Raw genomic sequence first — 23233 nt, forward strand, 5'->3', positions numbered from 1 at the left:
ATAGCATTTAATTCAGCCTGATGCGGGGAAATTAGGGTGGGGAAAGGTGATGCCTGTGAAGAGCAACCAGATGAAGGGGCTCAAGATATTCTAGAATGAGCCCTGGCCGGCTTGGCTTAGTGGATAGAAGAGTGTCAGCCTTCGGACCGATGGGTCCCAGGTTCGATTCCAGCCAAGGGCACATTCCTGGGTTGTGGGCTCGATCCCCAGTAGGGGGTGTATATGAGGCAGCCGATCAATGATTCTCTCTCATCATTGATGTTTCTATCTCTCTCTCCTTCTCCCTTCCTCTCTGAAATCAATAAAGAAATATATTTCTAAAAAAAAGATATTCTAGAATGAGAATATAGTGCCAACGAAGATTCAGAGGGAAGGACAATGTGATTACAGCAGCCAAAGAGCTACACCAGTGAAGGGATCGGGGAGCTGAGGGGCTGAATGTGTACCTAAGTACAATAGACCCCACTTACCTGCGGTTTTTCTTTCCACAGTTTCAGGTACCCAGGGCCAGACAACCTCGTCTGAAAATATTAAATGGAAAATTTCAGAAATAAATTATTTACAAGTTTTAAACTGCTGTTCTGCCTGGCCAGTGTGCCTCAGTGGTTGAGCATCGACCTATGAAACAGGAGGTCATAGGTCGATTCCCGTTCAGGGCACATGCGCAGGTTGCGGGCTTGGTCCCTGGTGTGGGACGTGCAGGAAGCAGCCGATCAGTGATTCTCTCTCATCATTGATGTTTCTATCTCACTCTCTCTCCTTCCTCTCTAAAATTAATGAAAATATCTTTTTTAAAAATAGCTGTTCTGAGTAGCATGATGAAATCTCCTTCCATTCCACCCAGGTCTTGAATCATAATCTTTGTTAGCATATCCACCCCATTAGTCACTTAGTAATCAACTTGATTATCAAGATCAGTTATCAGAAGGAGAGAAAACATTCACATAACTTTTATTACAGTATATTGTTATAATTGTTCTATTTTATTATTAGTTACAAATTAGTTAACCCTTACTGTGCCCAATTTATAAATTAAACTTTAGCCGAAACCGGTTTGGCTTAGTGGATAGAGCATCGGCCTGCGGACTGAAGGGTCCCGGATTCGATTCCGGTCGGGGGCATGTGCCTGGGTTGCGGGCCCATCCCCATGGGGGATGTGCAGGAGGCGGCTGATCGATGTTTCTCTCTCATCGATGTTTCTGACTCTCTATCTCTCTCCCTTCCTCTCTGTAAAAAATCAATAAAATATATTAAAAAATAAATAAATAAATAAATAAATAAATTTAAACTTTATCATAGGTATGCATGCATAGGAAAAAACAGTGTATATAGGGTTTGATACTATCTGTGGTTTCAGGCATCCACTGGGGGTCTTGGAACATATTCCCCGTGGGTGGCAGTGGACCACTGTATCTCCATTTAGCACTTATTTTGCCTTAGAAATAGTTTATTTTTAGTTAACAAACACACATATATAGCGCTATGTACCTTGTTTCCTTACATGGTTTCTCAGGGCAGCAAACAAGCAAAAGTGGAAACAGCAAGGCCTCTTAGATCCTAAGCTCAGAACTTGCCCAATGTCACTTCCACTGCATTTTTTTTCATCCAAGCAAGTCATAAGCCTCAGATTGAATGCGGCAGGTGATTACAATGTGGCTTGAATTCAGGGACATGTGATTCATTGGACATTTGATGAAAACAATGGCCTAAGGAGCAGAGAAGAGAAAAGGGATCCAGAAAAATTTATGAGGTAGAGTGGGTAGGACCTTTCTACCCATTAGTCACTTTAAGGCAAAGTCACACTTCTTTGTTGTTTTTTTGGCAATGGCATTTGGCAATTGAAGGAATATCATAAAAAGACTTCCAGGTGCCTGGCTTTGACAACCAAGTAGATAGGGTGGCAGGTTTTTAAGAGGAAAGCGCTGCTTTGAATTATGGATTAAATGGTTGATTTTGAGATACCAGTGTAACAATCAATGGAGATGTGGGATAGACAAGTTAGAGATACAAATCTGAAGCCTAGGAGAGAGGACTGGACTAGAATTGCAAATACAGAATCCATCAGCTAATAGGTGGCGGTAAGAAGCCATAGATTTCCCGGAAGCATGTAGAATGAAAAGAAGAGAGGCTGGGATGACAGAAAAGGAAGAGCTATATTTAATGGTGAGAAGAGGAAGAGAAGTTCCAGTAGGAAACGTAAAAAGAAATAGAAAGACAGAAGGAAAACTAGGAACAGTGGTATCCCACAAGTCAAGGGACAGGATGCTTGTGTGATGATGAGTGAGGAGTTGCAGGAAGTTAAAGAGTTCCTTCACAGAAAGCGGAAGTGATCTACTCATTGGGAAGTGTGTGAGCTTAAAGAGTATGTGGAGGGGAAGGCTTGTATTATTAGTGCTGAGAAAGTAAATCTTTGAATGCTGCTTCCTGCCAAGTTGCTGCTCAATTTTTCTCACTTTCACACTAAACTTCGCTTTTGCATTCTCTCTTCCTCTTCAATCCTCAAATTGTAGTCTGAGAATTTTCTCTATATAACAATGACTTTAAAAAATCACCAATTACTTTTGTGTTTCGCCTAATATACATTGTGCCTGTCATTTACTATTATTTGGATATTCTTAACAACAAATTCTGTAATTTGTTTAAGTTATTTAATTCTGATTTTCTACAGTGAAATTCTCCCAGCCTCAGTGGAATGTTGGAGGCGTTGATAAAGTGAGGTTGTAAGGCACAGGGACATCTGAGATAAGTAGCTGTAATTATATCCTCTGACTAATAGGATTGTTTCAGGGATTAAATGAGATAATGAAATAATAATATATATTCTATATAATAAAAGGCTAATATGCAAATAGACTGAACGATGGAACAACCAAACAACCGAACTGGTTGCTATGATGTGCACTGACCACCAGGGTGTGTGCGTGGAACATGGTGGGAGTTGTCTGTGGCAGGATGGTGGAGCAGGTGAGCTGGGGCACCAGACCAAGGTGGGGCGCTGGTCGCTATCATCGTGGCGAGCCTCCGGTGGTTACTGAAAATTCTTTGCTCCTGCTCACCACGGTCCCGCCTGGCACTCGCACCTACTGCCGGTGCCAGCCCTGCTCGCACCCACTGCCTGCGCTGGAGCCGCCGCTTGCACCCGCTGCCAGCACCTGCCGCTGGTCCTGATCGCTCGGCGCTGTCAGCCGTCCCTGATTGCCCCTGAGGGCTTCTCCACCTCCCTGCTGCTGGCACTGGCTCCAATCACTCTGCACCATCAGCAGGTGTGAGCGGGGCCAGAGCTGTCAGCGTGTGGGAGTGGCAGTGACGGGAGTGGGGCTGCTGGCAGACAGGGGATGGGGGGGTGAGGGGTGTTGGAGGCCATGGCAGGAAGGGCTGGGCAGGGGTGTGGAGGCTGGGCTGAGACCCACCCCTGTACCCACCGCAGCCTCAGGGACCACAGTTCCTTTCAAGGTGCACGAATTCGTGTACTGGGCCCCTAGTAATATATAAAACAATACATAAATATATGTAATAATACTATTTGTTATTATTACTATTATTATAGGATAATGTGAAATTCTCAATAAATATCTGGCATGTGATAGCAAATGGTAATGACTGTATTTTAGTTTGAAAATTAGCAAACTAAAATTTAGCAAGTGAAAAAAGAACATTCAGTTATTTGGGAGTGCTTAGGCAGGAAAATATTTGGTGTTTATGAAATGTCTGGAAATTGCTTCAAAATAATCTCCAGTGATGATGGGGGTCGGGTGCAGGAATTGGCCACGCTATTGAAGCTGGGCGTTCATTATTCTAATTTTTGTATACACTTGTAAATTTCATAATAAAATGTTATGATTTGTTTCACTCTATGCAACTATGTTGAAACTTGATATATTGAAATGTTGATATACTGATATATTGAAATGTAATGAAAAGTTAGTTTGTAACTGCTTAAATGACTTTTTGGGGTTTAGGCATCTTTTTTTCTTCTTTTTTTCCTTTCTTTTCTTTTATTTATTTTTTTAAATTTTGTTTTATTGCTTAAAGTATTACAAACAGTATTACATATGTTTCCTTTTTTTTTTCCCCTCCTTGAGGGGTTTAGGCATCTTACAATCTTACACATCACTCCACTCCCTAAAGTAAGGCAATAATGCAAGGAATATTTAATTTGAAATGAAGATGATTTGAATTTACAGCTCTTACATATATCATAAATGGGAGTCATTTCAATAACTAGTCTCAGAATATCATTTTCCGTTCCACCTAAACAACTTTAGTCATCATTAAAAGGAAACTACAAGTCCCAGGATGCACTGCACGACTAACGTGAATTAGGGACCTCGCGTCTTGGAATTGGTCTCCTTCGCCTTATTTGAATGGGAATAATCCGGGGGAAATTGACCTCTGTGACCCAGAGCAGATTTTTTTGAGCGTTTGTACTCCTGGGTCGGCTGAGCGTGCAGTTCGGGGGGGACCCGCGCTGTTCCTTTCTGTTCAGGTGTCGCCCTGGGCAGCCTCCCCCATTTCTGGGGCTTCCGTGCGCACGGGGCGCCGTTAGCGCGCCTCCAAGATGGCGACGCTGTTGGCGGTAAATTCGGGTAAGCGCGGTGGGCTGAGGGAACCGGGCTGGGCGGTGATCGGCACTCCGGGGGCGCACCGGGCCGTGAGGCTCCTGGGAGTCCAGGCCCCCCTTGTGCGTGGTGCCCGCGCGCCCCTGGCCCTGGGCCCGAGTCCCGCCCCTCCCCAGTTTGAATGGCGCGCTCGGCCCTGCGGCTCTACCCTGGGCGCTGGGGGTGGAGGGTGGCGGCGAGGAGCGTGGTCCCCCGCAGCCTGGCGTGCAGCCCAGGGCCGAGCCTGGTCCTCCCCACTCCCCATCCCGTCGGCTCTGCGGCCTGAATGTTGCTGGGATCCGGAAGTCTGGGCAGTGAGGTCAGAGGACCTGAGATTGTTCAGCCTCGCACCCCGCGGTAGCGCCGGGGCCCCTCATGGAGGTCAGGGGGTCCTGCAGGGAGCGCGGATCCCCGATTGTGAAGCCTGCCACCCGGGAGGTGGCCGAGAAGGTGCGCCCCGCGCGCCGGAGATGCCTCCCGGGGCTGCGGGGTGGCGGGTCCTGGATGCGCCCGCACCTTCGGAGCCGTAGAGCTTCGGGGCGCGGGAGAATCTAGAAGGCGGCGGAGGAACCTCGAGGATTTGGGGTGGGTTCTCTCTCGGCAGTTCGCAGCCTGGGGCGGCCCACCCCTCGCCCTCTGGGGCGTTTGAAAGAGTGGGTGCCTTTTGGTGGTCACAGTTCCTGGGGTGCACTGTTGGCGCCTAGGGGGCGGGGCAGGGATGCCTGAAAATGAATTTGCAGCTTAGACTGTCAGTGCCCGGGTTGAACCGTACTTAGCTTCATGGGCACAGTTAAGAGTGTACCTGTGTGGTAGGTGCTTGTAAGAGGATGTCACTCAAGAGGACTCTTTCTTGGGCGCCTCTTCTTCGTGGCTCTCTGCAGTCATTATTTACTTTTTTGTGTGTTTTTGGTTCTGGTTTGGTATGCCTTCCACTGGACTGATGTTGTTGAAAAGTTGTCTATGTCTGCGTTTTTCAAATCAAAGCATTTCAGAAACACCGTGATACATTATGTAAAATAATGAAGTGCCGGTGGCTCAGTGGTTAGGGTTGGATTCCCGTCAAAGGCACGGACCTCGGTGGCAGGCTCTTTACCCTGCCCCGGTTATGTGTGTGTCTCACATGGCTGTGTCTCTCTCTGTCTCTCCCCCTCCCTTCCGCTCTGAAAATCAACGGGGGGAAAATAATCCTCAGGTGAGGATGAACAAAAAAAGAATGAAGGATTATGATTATTGAGCACCTCTGGTTTCTCAGGAACTGGACTGAGTTGTACTTTCATCTCATTTAGTTCCCTTCATGCACCTGTGGATAGGTGCTATTAAATACCCCATTTTCCAGATTTGGAGGCCTGGAGTGGTTATACAGCTAATGATTCTTTCTTTTTTTTTTTTTTTTAATCTTTATTGTTCAGATTATTACATTTGTTCCTCTTTTTTCCCCCCATAACTCCCCTCCTTCCAGCTCCCACCCCACCCTCCGCCCTCACTCCCCACCCACTGTCCTCATCCATAGGTGCACGATTTTTGTCCAGTCTCTTCCCGCATCTCCCACACCCCTTTTCCCCCCAAGAATAGTCAGTCCATTCCCTTTCTATGTCCCTGATTCTATTATAATCACCAGTTCATTCTGTACATCAGGTTATTTATTCACTTGATTCTTAGATTCATTTGTTGATAGATGCATATTTGTTGTTCATAGTTTGTATCTTTACCTTTTTCTTCTTCTTCCTCTTCTTAAAGGATACCTTTCAGCATTTCATATAATACTGGTTTGGTGGTGATGAACTCGTTTAGCTTTTCCTTATCTGTGAAGCTCTTTATCTGATCTTCAATTCTGAATGATAGCTTTGCTGGATAAAGTAATCTTGGTTGTAGGTTCTTGGTATTCATCACTTTGAATATTTCTTGCCACTCCCTTCTGGCCTGCAAAGTTTCTGTTGAGAAATCAGCTGACAGTCATATGGGTATTCCCTTGTAAGTAACTGAGTTTCTTTCTCTTGCTGCTTTTAAGATTCTCTCTTTGTCTTTTGCTCTTGGCATTTTAATTATGATGTGTCTTGGTGTGGTCCTCTTTGGATTCCTTTTGTTTGGGGTTCTCTGCGCTTCCTGGACTTGGAAGTCCATTTCTTTCACCAGGTGGGGGAAGTTTTCTGTCATTATTTCTTCAAATATGTTTTCAATATCTTGCTCTCTCTCATCTTCTGGTACCCCTATAATTCTGATGTTGGTACGTTTGAAGCTGTCCCAGAGGCTCCTTACACTATCTTTGTATTTTTGGGTTCTTTTTTCATTTTGCTTTTCCGGTTGGGTGTTTCTCGCTTCTTCGCATCTCAAATCTTTGACTTGATTCTTGCGCTCCTCTGGTTTGCTGTTGGGAGTCTGTATAATATTCTTTATTTCAGTCAGTGTATGCTTACTTTCTAGATGGTCCTTTATCACACCATCGAGGGCCTCATTAGATTTCCTGTACATCTCATCAAGTTTATGACAGACTCTAGAAGCCTCTTGAGAGACCTCAAAAGTGTGGTTCTGAACTCAATATCCTCCCTTGATAGTTTTGTCCTGTTTCTTTGTCTCCGCATTTTTTACGCTTTCTTGATACACCCCCCTAGTGGTCTTTGTGTGCAGTCTTGTTGTAGTTAAGCCTTGATTGTTATAATTAATACTAGAGGGATTTGACCTCCAGGCCGACTGGCTGTGATAATCAGCTGTGTTTGCAGTGGAAGAACTTGTGTCCTCTAGGGAGGTGCTAATCTAGCCTTTGCGTGAGGCTATCCGGCAAATGCCTCTGTGCAGGGCTTGGGCGGGGCGGGTCCCGCGGGATGAACAGGGCGGAGGAGGGAGCAGTTATGGCTGCTCTCAGTCCGTCCCCAGGGGCTCTGCCTCTCTGTCCCAGCAACAGCTGCAAACCTTGGAGGGACCGTAGCCAGACAGTCCTGCTTCTCCCGTTTGAGTCTGGGTCCCTAGAGGCTCGCCCGGATCTGGAGCTCTGAGTCTGAGGCTCTCTCCGGATTGAAACAGACAACCGCGCCCTCAGCCACCAGCCTGCGCCGCGCGCACTCCGCACCTTAGTATTTTACTTCAGCACTGCGCCCCCTCTGATTCTCGGTTCCTCCTAGTTGTAGAACTTCCACTCAGCCAGCCTTCCTGTGGTTCTGGATGATGTCCGTTCCGTCTTTTAGTTGTATTTTTGAAGTGGTTGTTCGAGGCAGCAAACTCCAGAGTTAACCTATGCCGCCATCTTGGTTTCTCTCCAGCTAATGATTCTAAGCCTGTCTTTGATACTAAATGATTACATGCTACTACTTAAATACAACCTAATAGATTTTATTACATCAAATTTCCTTATAGCTGAATGTTACTAATGAAGTTACTTCCTTGGTATTGCTATCCTGTCATCCCACCCTGATGTAAACTTTTAAGCAAGGCTTGCAGGTTATATACATTTCTTTAGTACATACTCATGCCATTAGAGAGCTGAATCATTGAAGGAAAAAGGATAGTAAATTCTGTCAACAGCCAAAGTGTATATACATTGTATAATCAGGTCTTGTGGCAGGAATGTTTAATTGGCAAAATAGAAAGGAAACATTTTGAAAAGCCAGGAGTCAGGAAAATATATATATATATTTTAAATTAAATCTTAGGGAAGCAACTTAAGTGTCCATAGGTGGATAAATGGATAAACACTGTGGTCTATACCTACAGTAGAATATTATTAACCTTGAAAAGGAAGTCCTGTCCCATGCTACAATATGGAAGAACCTTCACATTGAAGTGAAGTAAGCTAGTCACAAAAAGAAACTGATCCCACTTAGGTATCTAAAGTAGTCCGACTCCTAGAGACAAAGAATGTTGGTTGCCAATGGCTGGGGGAAGGTGGAAATGAGGAGCTGTTGAATGGGTACAAAGTTTCAGTTTTGTAAGATGAAAAAGTTATGGAGATCTGATGTGCAACAATGAATGCATTTCACACTACTGAACTGTGTACCTAAAGTTTAAGATAGTCAATTCTGTTAGATGTGTGTGTTTTTTTAAAACCACAATTCAAAAAAAATCAAAGAGTTGTAGAGGGAGAAAAACAGAAGTTAGAAGTCTACAGCTGTATGATTTACTAGTATTGTAACTTGTATCATCCTGGCCGAGTAAAGGTATGGCTTGTTGTTAGTGCAACCTTTGACACTGCTTGACAGTCCTTCATCTTTAACTTCCAACTGACCCCTCAGTCTTCTAGTCACAGAACAAATAGAAGCCAACAGGCATGAACTCTGTCTCTTTTGTCACCCTCAAATCTATAAACTTATATATATCTTCACCCTTTGAATCAATGTACTTGTGTCTTTCTAAGGTAAATCCCCTCCTTTATGCCTTTCCCCCTATTACCCCATCTCTCATATATTCACCCCTCTTCTTGCTGCTTTTCTTTTCACTAGCCTCCCCTCCTTATCTTGATCTCATGCTTCACTCCAGTTAATGTCCTCTTGCCCCTTTTCACAGTCAAACCTTTCAACAGGTTCCTCAGTCTTCACTGACTCCATTTCTATACCTCCTCTTCCTCCACCCCATCTACTCTCTTCCTGTCTTCCTAAACAGCTCAGTAAAAATCCAGCAGACACTTTTAGTCTTTATCTTGCTTGATCTTTTAGGATAAAGACCGAAATCCTTAACACAGGCTGGTAAGCCCTGAAGGGTGTGGCGGTTGCCTCCCTTGCCAAGTCCTTGATTTCTGTACTCCAGCTCTCGTGGGCTTCTCATTACTTTGGAAGTTTAGTGTTCCCTGTTGCTTTGGGAACCCATATACTGTCCTTTCTTCCTGGGATGCATGTCCTCACCTCTGACCTCTAAGTTAACTCCCGCTTTTATCCTTCAAATTTTAGCCCCACAATCACTTCCTTAATGAATCTGTCCCTTCCCTAACCTCCCTGACTAGGTCATATTCCTCTGATCTTTGCCCTGGGTACCTTCCTTCATTGGACTCACCAAATTGGATATTACACTTATGTATGATTGTATGATGAATGTGTTTCCTCATTACACTGTAAGCTCACCCGTACTGAGTACATGGTGAATAAATGTGACTTGCTGGAGGCATTAAACTTTAAGAACAAATGTATAGTATTTCTCAAATGAACAAATCACTTAGGTTAAAAATACATATTTAGTAACTTGGTAAAATTTATAGCTTCCTTCTACTTGTAACCAGTAACAAGAAGATATTTACTAAAATTAGTCAAACCAAAATCAAACTGAAGATATATCTTTCTTGCAGTTACTTCTATGATGTGTTGATGTTAATGATGGACTAAGGAGGCCAGTGTACGTGGGTTTTTTGGTGTAGATTTTTGACCTGTTATTGGATGCCTCCCCTTTAAAGGGGGGAAATTATTTATTTATTTATTTTTAAAATATATTTTATTGATTTTTTACAGAGAGGAAGGGAGAGGGAGAGAGAGTTAGAAACGTCGATGAGAGAAATATCGATCAGCTGCCTCCTGCACACACCCTATTGGGGATGTGACTGCAACCAAGGCACATGCCCTTGACCGGAATCGAACCTGGGACCCTTCAGTCCTCAGGCTGATGCTCTAGCCACTGAGCCAAACCGGTCAGGGCTAAAGGGGGGAAATTAAATTTTTCTCTAGAACTCACTGAGCATTAGTTCTTCAAAGGTTCTATTATATTTTAAGTGTTACTTTTTACAGACAGAGAGTTTACTTTCTTTTGTCAATTCCTGGTCAGATTTCTTAAATACCTGGTAAGGCAAGTTTCAGATTTGCTTAGGAGTCATTTTTGATACCTTTTCTTTATATCCTACGGCAAACAGTTTACTCCCCTAGTTTAGGTCACCTCACCTCATAAGTGGCTTACCTACTTGTCATCCTTGGTTGGTGACACTTTCTATTCTAGTTAGTCCATCAATCACACCATTGTTCTACAATGTCAATTTCTTTTTTTATTTTATTTTATTTTTTTAATTAAATTTTTATTGTTCAGATTATTACATTGGTTCCTCTTTTTCCCCCCCATAACTCCCCTCCTTCCAGCTCCCACCCCACCCTCCGCCCTCACTCCCCACCCACTGTCCTCATCCATAGGTGTACGATTTTTTCCAGTCTCTTCCCGCATCCCCCACACCCCTTCCCCCCGCCGCCCAAAAATAGTCAGTCCATTCCCTTTCTATGTCCCTGATTCTATTATAATCACCAGTTCATTCTGTTCATCAGATTATTTATTCACTTGATTTTTCGATTCACTTGTTAATAGATGTGTATTTGTTGTTCATAATTTGTATCTTTACCTTTTTCTTCTTCTTCCTCTTCTTAAAGGATACCTTTCAGCATTTCATATAATACTGGTTTGGTGGTGATGAACTCCTTTAGCTTTTCCTTATCTGTGAAGCTCTTTATCTGACCTTCAATTCTGAATGATAGCTTTGCTGGATAAAGTAATCTTGGTTGTAGGTTCTTGGTATTCATCACTTTGAATATTTCTTGCCACTCCCTTCTGGCCTGCATAGTTTCTGTTGAGAAATCAGCTGACAGTTGTATGGGTACTCCCTTGTAGGTAACTGAGTTTCTTTCTCTTGCTGCTTTTAAGATTCTCTCTTTGTCTTTTGCTCTTGGCTTTTTAATTATGATGTGTCTTGGTGTGGTCCTCCTTGGATTCCTTTTGTTTGGGGTTCTCTGCGCTTCCTGGACTTGGAAGTCTATTTCTTTCACCAGGTAGGGGACGTTTTCTGTCATGATTTCTTCAAATAGGTTTTCAATATCTTGCTCTCTCTCTTCTTCTGGCACCCCTATAATTTGGATGTTGGTACGCTTGAAGCTGTCCCAGAGGCTCCTTACACTATCTTCGTATTTTTGGGTCCTTTTTTCATTTTGCTTTTCCGGTTGGGTGTTCTTTGCTTCTTCGTATTTCAAATCTTTGACTTGATTCTTGAGATCCTCTGGTCTGCTGTTGGGAGTCTGTATAATATTCTTTATTTCAGTCAGTGTATGCTTAATTTCTAGTTGGTCCTTTATCACAACATCGAGGGTCTCATTAGATTTCTTGAGGGTCTCATTAAGTTTATCAGCAGTTTCTAGAAAATTTTTGAAAAACCTTAAAAGTGTGATTTTGAACTCTATATCCAGTAGTTTGCTTTCCTCCATTTCTGTCATTTGTGTCCTGTTTCTTTGTCTCGGCATTTTAATGCTTCGCTGTGTCGATAGAGTGGCTTTCTGTGCTCAGTGTCCTATAGGGCCCAGTGGCTCAGCCTCCCCAATTACCTGAGGTAGACACTCTTGGTGCACCCCCTTGTGGGCTTTGAGCACAGTCTTGTTGTAGTTAAGCCTTGATTGTTGTAGGTAACACCTACAATGTCAATTTCATTTTGTCTGTACTAGTACTTGAAACTTTCCCATTTACTAATAGGAAAAGAGCTATCTTGTTCTAGAACCGAAGTCTCAAAATTACTGTATTCTTTGCAGTTAGAGGGGGCCAAGAAAATGATTTCTAGGGAAGTCAGCTACTCACCATCCAACTAGCATCTCACAGGAGGTCACCAGGATCCAGGGTTAGGCCCTCATTTTGGCAGGTCCAGAACTATTTGTCAGTGTATCCAGAGTTGAATAGATAACAGCAATTGCATTTTCTTTATTCAAACACAGTAAAAGACATGCCATACCAGTCTGCCAGTTTGTTGATCTTTAATGGGAAGAATATCTGCATGGGTACTCATGCTGGTTCGCCACCTCATTCTTTACCCTAAAAAGTTATATAACAAACTGTATTTTTTATCAGACGATTGGCAAGTATGAGAGCAAAGCAGGGAGTTGGATGATTGCTCTCTATGTGTGGTCTAGACATTCTGATTCCCATTCCTCCTCATCCCCATGCCAAAGACCTGATATATCACTTCCTACTCTGCCCTTCAGGTTAGGGTAGGTGTTCCCTTTTATATATTCTCAGCACTCTGTATGTCATCACGTCTTTTATTATACTGGTAATTGTTTTTTGAAGGCTATAGTTTAATGCCTGTCCCACTTGTCAATCTGGAAGTTCCATGAGGGATCCTGTCTTGCTCAGTCTATAGTTCCAGGCCCTCCGTAAATAATTGTCGAGTGAATGAATAATCCAGCTTGACTGACTTAGTCTGTCCTCTTCCTGCACATTCCCCCCCTTTTAAGAGTCTCATGCTCTACCGACTGAGCTAGCTGGGCACCCATCATTCCCCCCCTTTTAAAAAATTCCCTAACAACAACAACAACAACATCAACAAATTCCCTAACATATTGACAACATTGTTCGTCTGACAACATTGCTCATAGAATTGTAATACATTTAATTAGGTTACAGTTAACTTTCTTGTCATTCATATTGTCCTGGTAACTTTATTTGGTTTTGTGTTTTCCCAGATAGCAATGGAACATGTTTACAGACCATCCTTTACAGTTTAGGCTAGTTATACAGTTAGTATAGTTATTTCTAAGTGTCCTCTGTTGAGTGATTGATTGGGTTTGACTAGTTTCCCTTTCAGAGTCTTTATAAACTACTTTTTTTTTTCAGATGCTAATTTTTACAGAATCTGATTTCAACTCCCCTCCCACTCCTGCTTTTCATTTGAATGGAAAGTCCCATTTATTGCATGCCTGTGGAATGCCAGGCACTGTATCGTGTGTTTTATCTAGTGTGTCTCATTTATATGAAGCAGATGATGTTCCTATCTGTATGCTAGTATATCAAAGCCTAAGTGATCGTCCAGCCGTTTGACCATCTGACTGTAGCTATGATGCACACTGACCACCAAGGGGCAGATGCTCAACACAGGAGATGCAGTGACTTGGCAGCGGTGGTTCTCAGGTGGTGCACCAGAACCACAGAGGAGGGAGCCCGATTCCGGGGTTTGTTACCTGAGAACTGCCCTCTCGAAATCCAGGACCCCTTGGGGGATGTCAGAGAGCCAGTTTCAGCCTGATCCCCACAGGCCAGGCCGAGGGACCCCACTGGTGCACGAATCCGTGCACTGGGCCTCTAGTTTATATATAAGGAAACTGAAGTGTAAAGAGGTTATTTCCACACTCCAGGTCACACAGCTACTAAAGTGGCAAAACCGGGTCCAGTGGATATTCCAATTTAAAGTCAGGATTTACTCTACAAAATGATAAATTTTTGCTTGAGAATTTTAATAAGTATGCTTTTATGTTAGTGTTTGGTTTGTATATATAGCTCAGCATATTTAAAAGTAGCTGTGAGCATGATTAAAATGTATAGATAACACCTACATTGTTTTCCAAATATATGTTTTATTTGATGCTGGTTTATTTATTTATTTTTCTTTAAGCTGCTAGTCTATGGGGTCCTTATAAAGACATTTGGCAAACGGTGGGAAATGTCCTTTGGAGAAGACAACCTGAAGCTGTCCACCTTCTTGACATGATTTTGAAGAAACATAAACCTGACTTCATCTCCTTGTTCAGAAACCCAGTAGGAAATTTTCTTTTTTGCTTCTTGTATTTGCTTTTTTTTTAAGATTGAAGGTGCATGTAAACCCTTAATGCATATAAATGAATATGTTACTTGTTCTGGTCCATTGATTCAAGTTTTCTCTAAAAATGTAATTTTTTCTAGAAGCAGTTGTCTTCTTTTTGTTTTCTATAAAGTTAATATTGATGTATCTCTAGCTAGGAGATATTTTAATAATATTTGAATACAACTTAGTTCAGTATATTCTAGAAAAATCAGCCTCCTTGGAATTTCTGACTTAAAGTTAACACATCTAAGTTCAGTAAGATTGATTATTTTTTTTGTTTCCAGGTACACTTCAAAATTTTAACTCTTCATAATGTTCTATGAGTTGTGTTAGCTGAACTAATCAGTGCTTACATATCATTAGTTACTGCATCTTGAAATCCTTTTCATCCAGGAATAGAGTACTTAAGTGGGGGGGATTGTGTTTGGAAACTCCTTTTCTTGCTGTTTAGCACTTTTCTTTTATAGACTAACAAGATCAAATAAGAACTGTTTATGAATTTGTCTTACCAGGAATGGCCTTTTGCTTTTTAGCTTTTTTTTTTTTCAAAAATATATTTTATTGATTTTTTACAGAGAGGAAGGGAGAGGGATAGAGAGTTAGAAACATTGATGAGAGAGAAACATCGATCAGCTGCCTTCTGCACACCTCCCACTGGGGATGTGCCCGCAACCAAGGTACATGCCCTTGACAGGAATCGAACCTGGGACCCTTCAGTCCACAGGCCGATACTCTATCCACTGAGCCAAACCAGCCAGGGCTAGCTTTGCTTTTTTTAGATATTCTTATTAGAAAGAGTCCTAGCCTGGGAGCCAGTTGAGTTGAGTTCCAGTCTTGGCTGTGCCACTAAAGGTTTATGCCCAAAGGCAAGTCATCTGACTTCTCTGGGCATCAGTTTTCCCATCTGTTAATAGAGAAGTCAGATTAAATGGCCTTTTTTGGTAAAGTGTAAATTTCTAAGATTGTACGATCCATCAAGTAATTCGTTATGTCATTCATTAAATATTTGAACCAAGTTGTAAGACTTTTGGGGGGGATAAGACTATGTTTTTAATACTATAGGTTATCTACTATTGGCCCACTAACTAATTCAACAATTTATATGTCCATTTGTTATTTTCCACTTGATAAACTTAATGTTTTTATTTATTAAGTATATAATTGGAGAAGTTCCTTAGAAACTTGAAAAATAGTCTGCTATTTTGTGTGCTTTCTTAAACTTTTATAGTTCAGAGTTCAGCAGGAGCCATTATTGAGAAGGTAGTAAGTAATAGTATAAAAAGGTGGAGGTGATATGAAATGTTACCTCATAAAAGTCTAATTGTAGATTAACTGTTAAGAAATACTTCTTATGTCATGTTACAGGCTACCTTATGAATAAATTTCTTTAGGTAACAGTTTAAGACTTTGTCTTCAATGTACTCTTCTTATTATATGACCTTATTTATTTTTACCATTGTAGCCAAAAAATGTTCAACAACATGAGAAGGTTCAGAAAGCCAGCACAGAGGGAGTCGCCATCCAGGGTCAGCAGGGAACCCGACTTCTTCCTGAGCAGCTCATTAAAGAGGCCTTTATCCTCAGTGACCTTTTTGACATTGGAGAACTGGCAGCGGTTGAGCTTCTCCTAGCTGGTAGGTTGACGTTTAACTGAACCGTGGTAAGGTGGTAAGAATATTATAGAATTAATCACTTGAACTTTAAAGTAGAATATAATTCAGATTCCAGAATAGTTTTTAAGGATGCCATTTACATGAAAAACTATATTCATATAATTTCCTTTTGTTTCTCTTTGGCTAATGGAAAGCTTTAGTTTAGCCACTGGAAGCATTAAAGGTAATTTAACTTTTAAGATAAGCTTTTACATGGTAGTTCACTGGCAAAGAATCATTGGCTACATCTCAGAAATTTTATAGCACAAAGAATTTATTGTCTTATAATAAGTAAGAAGATAAGGTCACTGCTTTTTTGGAGTTTCTTTTTGAGGGGGTGATTCTGCTAATAGGACAAAATAAGATAATTTCAATAACACTGAGTTCTCGGAAGAAAATAAAACAAAGCAGTAGGAGGTAGAAAGATGGGGCAACTCTAAATAGGGTACTTAGAGAAGGCCTCTGTGAGATTGGGACATTTGACTTGACCTGCATGATGACAAATGCCAGAGTTGGGGAAGGTGTTCTAGGCAGAGCCACTGCAAATGCTTGAGGTGAGAACAAAGGCTTGAGAAAGGACAAAAAGACCTCTGTGGTGGGAACATTAGGTGACGGGGAGAGTGAAGGAAGACTAGAATAGAGCAGAAATGTAATCTTGCAAGCCATGAAAATTAATTTGGATTTTATTCTAATTGCAATGGGAAGTTGTAGGCAGGAGCTTTAAGCAGAAAATTTTCATAATCTGGAATAGCCTTGAAATGATTTCTCTGGCTGCTATAGAGAGAAAAGATGGAAATCTCCATAAAATAAGCAGTTCATTTAAGTCAGTGGTTCTCAACCTTCCTAATGCTGTGACCCTTTAATGCAGTTCCTCATGTTGTGGTGACCCCCAACCATAAAATTATTTTCATTGCTACTTCATAACTGTAATTTTGCTACTGTTATGAATCGTAAATATCTGATATGCAGGATGTATTTTCATTGTTACAAATTGAACATAATTAAAGCATAGTGATTAATCACAAAAACAATATGTAATTATATATGTGTTTTCCGATGGTCTTAGGCGACCCCTGTGAAAGGGTTGTTCGATCCTCAAAGGGGTCGCGACCCACAGGTTGAGAACCTCTGATTTAAATAACAGAGGAGCCATGTGAAGAAGCCATGTAGGCATATTAATTGAAAGAAAGTCTAATATGTCTAAAGATATTATGTGGCTGCCAAAATCCCTTTTTGACCTTTTGAACTAAGGCTACATTAAAAGAAGTATGATATTGAGAATAGGTAAGGTAGTTTTCCCATTCTGTGATGGAGATGTTAACTGGACATGCTTGAGCTTTACTCAGAACTTTTATTTAACAAACATTTATTTTATGCATACCATATGCCAGGCACTATGTTAAGATTCCAGGGATATAAAGATGAATAAAACCTCAACTAGTGTAAAAGAGCCCATAATCTAGTAATTGAGAAAGACATGGATACAAATATGGATACAAATATTTATGACACTACTAAGTGCATTAATGCAGGTTTGTGCATGATTTAGTGATGGTCTGGAGGGCAGAGGATTAAATTGACCTTGGATTGAACAGAGAAGTCTTCACAAATATCATGAGGCTTAAGGTAGGTGTTAAAGCAAGAAGACATATATCAAATGGAATAGGTGTGCACTTAGGAGGACAGGTATTAAGCAGTGAGATGAATTTGGGGAACAGGAGGGAATGGAGTGGAGGAGTGATTGGGCTAAGGGAAGAAAAAAGCCATAGGAAATGAAACAAATTATAGGCAGGGTGCTTCAAAAAAGGCAAAGTAGAATTTACTCAAAGGTGAGCAGTTAAAAGGGTGAGTAAAGAAGATGAAACACAAGAAAAGGCTGTTTACGTTTCAGAAAAGGCTCTAGGGGAAGAATCTTCCAAATATTTGAAAGATTTCAGGTGAAAGAGAATAACACAGTGGATAGATGTTTGAAGTAGAGGGCCCTTAAGGCCCCTTAAGCCCTGAGAGTCTGACTTCTTTGAACATTGGTGTAGTGATTTTTGTCTCATCCTGAACACAGGTGCTTATTTACTAAATTATTTCAACTTTCTTTTCTAGGAGAGCACCAGCAGCCACATTTTCCTGGCCTCACCAGAGGATTAGTAGCTGTTCTTCTATATTGGGATGGAAAGCGGTGCATTGCGAACTCTTTGAAAGCCTTGATACAGTCTAGACGAGGAAAGACATGGACCCTCGAACTCAGGTCTGTTTGCTTCTTAGGATTTCAGAGGTTAATCAGAAATTACTTGAAGAATTATAATTATAGAAACAATAACAATTTCTCCTTCATATATGTAATTTAAGTAATGTGTGTAACGTAAGTTATAAATACTCACTTATTCTGCCACGAGTGACACAACAGGTTAAATGTACTTGATGTTTTTTACAAATAAAAAATAATTCAGTTATTTATGGTTAGAAGCTTATTGAAACCCAGTGATCTAAAAAGGATGAAGAGATCTAGGATATAATTCATCCTGGTTGTTTCCAGTAATGCAGCAATTATTTTCAAAAAAGTGTTTGCTGGATCCATCTGATGAGGAAGTATAACCATTACTATTCATTATAACTTTGTTTATTGATTTCTTTTCATTACAGTCCAGAACTGGTTTCCATGATAACACGCTTTACAGATGAACTAATGGAGCAAGGGTTGACTTACAAAGTTCTTACTCTGGTGTCACAGATTGATGTGAACAATGAGTTTGAGAAACTACAGCGTGAGAGAGGTTTGGGCAGTGAAAAGCATCGCAAAGAGGCAAGTTTTCAAAAAGATCAGATCATGTGTTGTTAAATCTCAGAGGCAGAAAAATCATGACAATTAGAACATTCTTTTAGTGCAGGCATAGGAAAATTAGTAATATGTATTTAAGTGTGTAGGCAGCTGTGTCTGCAAAAATATACTTGTGGTTGTTTTAGGTTCATTCTAGTCCAGCGGTTCTCAACCTGTGGGTCACGACCCCTTTGGGGGTTGAACGACCCTTTCACAGGGGTCGCCTGAGACCATCAGAAAACACATAATTTGTAACAATGAAAATACATCCTGCATCCTATATAATAAAAGAGAAACATGCAAATTGACCATCCCTCTGCTACACTCAAGCCACACCTACCAGCCAATCAGGAGCGAGTATGCAAATTATCCCAATTAAGGTGGCGGCGGCCACAGAGCTGGAGTGAGCAGGAGGCTTGGGTTGCCCCTGGCGATGGAGGAAGCCAAGTTTCCCACCTGCCCTGGCCAGACCTGGGATCCGGTCAAGGCTACAAAGTTTCAATTACAGAAGATAAATAAATCCCAGGAAAAAGAAAAAAAGGAGAGGCTGGGAGCTTGGGTTGCCAGGGGGCGTGGCCCGTCTGAAAACGGCCATCAGCCCCTCACCCAGGCTGGCCAGGCACCCCAGTGGGGACCCCCACCCTGAAGTGGGTGTGCCAGCCTGAAAATGACCCTCAGCCCCTCACCCAGGCTGGCCACACCCCCATGGGGTGAGGATCCCCACTGGGGGACTTGACCAGCCTGCAAACAGCCATCAAGCCCCTCACCCAGGCTGGCCAGGCACCCCAGTGGGGACCCCCACCCTGAAGGGGCTGTGGACAGCCTGAAAATGGCCTTCAGCCCCTTACCCAGGCTGGCCAGGCACCCCAGCAGGACCCCCACCCTGATCCGGGACACCCTTCAGGGCAAGCCAGCCAGCCCCCACCTGTGCACCAGGCCTCTATTCTATATAATAAAAGGGTAATATGCAAATTGACCCTAACAGCAGAATGACTGGGAGTGACTGGTCACTATGACACACACTGACCACCAGGGGGCAGATGCTCAATGCAGGAGCTGCCCCCTGGTGGTCAGTGCACTCCCACAGGGGGAGCTCTGCTCAGCCATAAGCCAGGCTGATGGTTGTAAGCACAGCGGTGGTGGTGGGAGCCTCTCCCGCCTCCTCAGCAGCGCTAAGGATGTCCGACTGCAGCTTAGGCCAGCTCCCTGCTGGCAATTGGACATCCCTCGAGGGCTCCCGGGCTGCCAGAGGGTTGTCTGACTGCCAGCTTAGGCCCACTCCCCTGGGGAGCGGGCCTAAGCCAGCAGGTAGACATCCCCCGAGGGGTCCCAGACTGCAAGAGGGCACAGGCCAGGCTGAGGGATCCCCCCTCCCCTGAGGTGCACAAATTTTTGTGCACTGGGCCTCTAGTATCAGATATTTACACTACGATTCATAACAGTAGCAAAATTACAGTTATGATGTAGCAATGAAAATAATTTTATGGTTAGGGGTCACCACAACATGAGGAACTGTATTAAAGGGTCGCGGTATTAAGAAAGTTGAGAACAACTGTTCCAGTCCCTTATGTGCCATTCTAGTTCTCTTTCTGGAATGAACTTTCAAGAAATTGGTTATCCCACACAGGAGGTTGGAACTTAAGAATGAGGAATTAACAATATGGTTTGTTCAGAATTCCAGAGATGAGATTGTAGGAGTCAGATACATTTATTTAGTTATCCTTTATAAAAAAAGATAGTTAAGATTTTGGAATAAGACCAGGCTTCACTGTGATTTATTTATATACTTTTATTTGATACTTGTTTACTATATATATATATATATATATATATACATATTTAATCATACATTCTTATTCCTAGGTTTCTGACCTCATCAAGGAGTGCAGGCAGTCTCTGGCAGAAAGCATTTTCTCCTGGGCTTGCCAGTCACCATTAGGCAAAGATGACACTCTGCTCCTTATTGGACATTTGGAAAGAGTGACAGTTGAGGCTAATGGCTCGTTGGATGCGGTGAATCTGGCTCTTCTCATGGCACTTCTGTACTGCTTTGATATCAGTTTTATAGAACAAAGCACAGAGGAGCGCGATGGTATTGGGTTTTATACCTATTAATGCACTATTTTATACTTATTAATAAAATTGTGGAGATAACATTTAAGAAGGGTGATATTTTAGCTACTAAAGTTAAAAATTGTACTTTTTATTCCTTTGTGTGCAATTCAGCCATATTTGTTTAGATATAAGATTATATTTAAAAAATAATTATAATCCTACTAGATGTTTCTGTTGTCCTTTTGGATTTTGGAATGGGAATGTGTTAGAGGTTATGTAACACATGTTCACGAGTTACACATACCTGATTTACTTAATTGCTTGTTTCTTTACTATTTATTCATATTTCAAACCTTTTATGAAAACATTCTAAGGGAGGATAACTCATTTTTAGTAATATATCATCTTTGACTTGCATTTTTTCTGAAGTAGATAAAATTTTACTTGGTAATCACATAACCAGTTACTGCTTAGAACTGAGGACTCAAAAATGATTCCCGAAAAGGAAGATTATTGCCATTTAATGTCATAGATATTTATAATTATTCCAACAATTATCCCTGTTCACTTTTGATTGTATAATCCACCTCTCCTCTCATTAGGTATGTGAGGAGAATGGACATTTCCCACTCATCTTTGGTGGCTATCCTTAGCCACTGGGAAAGGCTTATTTAAAACACAGTAGCCCCTTTCCTCCAATCAAGTTGTCACATAGACTGTGTTTGTCATAGAATAAGCAGCACCTGTACTCCTATAGGAATGCTGCCAACTATTGCATTGGTCAGATTTCCTGTAGTGAATGCAATGAAGCACAGAATTAAGTAGGGGTAGGCTGTGTTAATGGAAGTTTTGTAAGTTGGGAGTTTTCAGAGCTTAATGAAATGCCTGGGAAGTTTCATAGGCTAATAATCAAAGGTTTTGGCATTAGGCTGTAATTGTATAAATTTCAGGTGTTTAGGTTGATTAACTCATAATTTCTGTTCTGTATATCTTTGATTAATAAATGGGAGAAGTGAATTATTAGTGCATGTACAATAATAGACAGAAACTTTGAAAGTATAGGAAATTAAAGACTGTGTTTTTAATGGTTGGGAATCACTGAACTAATTATTCACAAGATGACATCAAAAGAACTTGTAAGAGCTCTGGCTGATGTGGCTCAGTCGGTTGGAGTGTCGTCCAATACACCAAAAGATGGCAGGTTTGATTCTCAGCCAGGGCACATACCCAGGTTGTGGGTTCAAACCCTGGTCAGGGTGCATGCGAGAGGCAACCATTGATGTTTCTCTCTCAGCCCCCTTCCTTTTGATAAAATTAAAATAAATTTTAAAAAATGAATATAAGAAAATAATGAAGTAAAATAAATGAATTCTTGGGTTGTCAGTGGTGTCCCATTATTTATTTATTATTAATTTTATTCAGAATTCTGTGCTTGTTTGAGGTACCATAGTACAACTGAATTTAAATTGAAAATTCTTTAATTATCACTTGGCTATTTAATTTATGTTACAATCAGAGTAGATACTTGTTTGCAATTTGCATTCTTCGTTTTGGTTAGCTTTTATTTAATATTTTAAATTCAGGCTTATTTATCTAGTAAGATTCTGTTTTAATATTTAAGTAGCATTGATTTATATTTTAGAATTTATGGACAGAAAACATGAGTAGCTCTTTATTTTTCTAATTTATTTATAGTACACATAAAAACCACTGGAAATAATAGAATTAAAATTTAGGATTATTGTTGATTTCTTCTTTTGTTTTTAGTTTGTGTATGATTTTTGGTTTGTCAAACCTTAGTGTTAATCATAATTTGATGAAAATTCTGTGATTTTTAGACATTTCTGTATATCAAAGTGAAAATTTCTCTACTTTTTCACATAGTGGTCTATTTTTGTGTTTTCAGATATGATTCATCAGCTTCCACTCCTGACTGAGAGACAGTACATTGCATCAGTTCACTCTCGCCTTCAAGACTCGCAGCCTTGGAAACTGCCTGGGCTGCAAGCCACTGTTCGACTTGCCTGGGCACTGGCATTGAGGGGAATATCTCAGTTACCTGATGTGACAGGTAAATTGATTGTAGGTAATTTTGTTATGAGAAAGAACATAACAATTTTAATGGTATTTTGGAAAGGGTGTTATTTTTGCCATATATAAGCAGGAGCATAGAAAAATATCCAGAGTTGTATTAAATGAAACTTAGTTAAGGTGGTAAAATACAGACCTTTTTTCCCCTTTGTCTCCCAAAAGAAATTATATGAAATACTATTTCCCTTATTAGTATTAGAAAAGAGATCTTTGGATCAATCAAGAATGCATGTGGAGCCGAGACCGGTTTGGCTCAGTGGATAGAGCGTCGGCCTGCGGACTCAAGGGTCCCGGGTTCGATTCCAGTCAGGGGCATGTACATTGGTTGCGGGCACATCCCCAGTGGGAGATGTGCAGGAGGCAGCTGGTCGATGTTTCTCTCTCATCGATGTTTCCAACTCTCTATCCCTCTCCCTTCCTCTCTGTAAAAAATCAATAAAATATATTAAAAAAAAAAAAAAAAAAAAAAAAAAAAAAAAAAAGAATGCATGTGGGCTATGGCCGGTGTGGCTCAGTT

At 41.3% G+C, this 23233-nt stretch overlaps 1 protein-coding gene across 1 annotated transcript in view; it reads left to right on the forward strand.

Moving 5' to 3' along the window:
• The first annotated feature begins 4528 nt into the window (after window positions 1-4528).
• The window catches only part of NUP205 (nucleoporin 205), an 82556-nt gene continuing 63851 nt past the window's right edge, over window positions 4529-23233 (forward strand). Inside the window, exons 1-7 of the mRNA XM_070423964.1 lie at window positions 4529-4586; window positions 13918-14060; window positions 15569-15740; window positions 17856-18000; window positions 18396-18555; window positions 20434-20662; window positions 22532-22696. Coding sequence (XP_070280065.1) covers window positions 4559-4586; window positions 13918-14060; window positions 15569-15740; window positions 17856-18000; window positions 18396-18555; window positions 20434-20662; window positions 22532-22696 — 1042 coding nt within the window. The 5' untranslated portion in view covers window positions 4529-4558. The remainder of the gene's footprint in view (window positions 4587-13917; window positions 14061-15568; window positions 15741-17855; window positions 18001-18395; window positions 18556-20433; window positions 20663-22531; window positions 22697-23233) is intronic.

The sequence above is a fragment of the Myotis yumanensis genome, unplaced genomic scaffold (assembly GCF_028538775.1).
Source record: "Myotis yumanensis isolate MYYU_CA2020_CCGP unplaced genomic scaffold, mMyoYum1.0.hap1 SCAF_9, whole genome shotgun sequence".
In the NCBI taxonomy this organism is placed as follows: Eukaryota; Metazoa; Chordata; class Mammalia; order Chiroptera; family Vespertilionidae; genus Myotis; species Myotis yumanensis.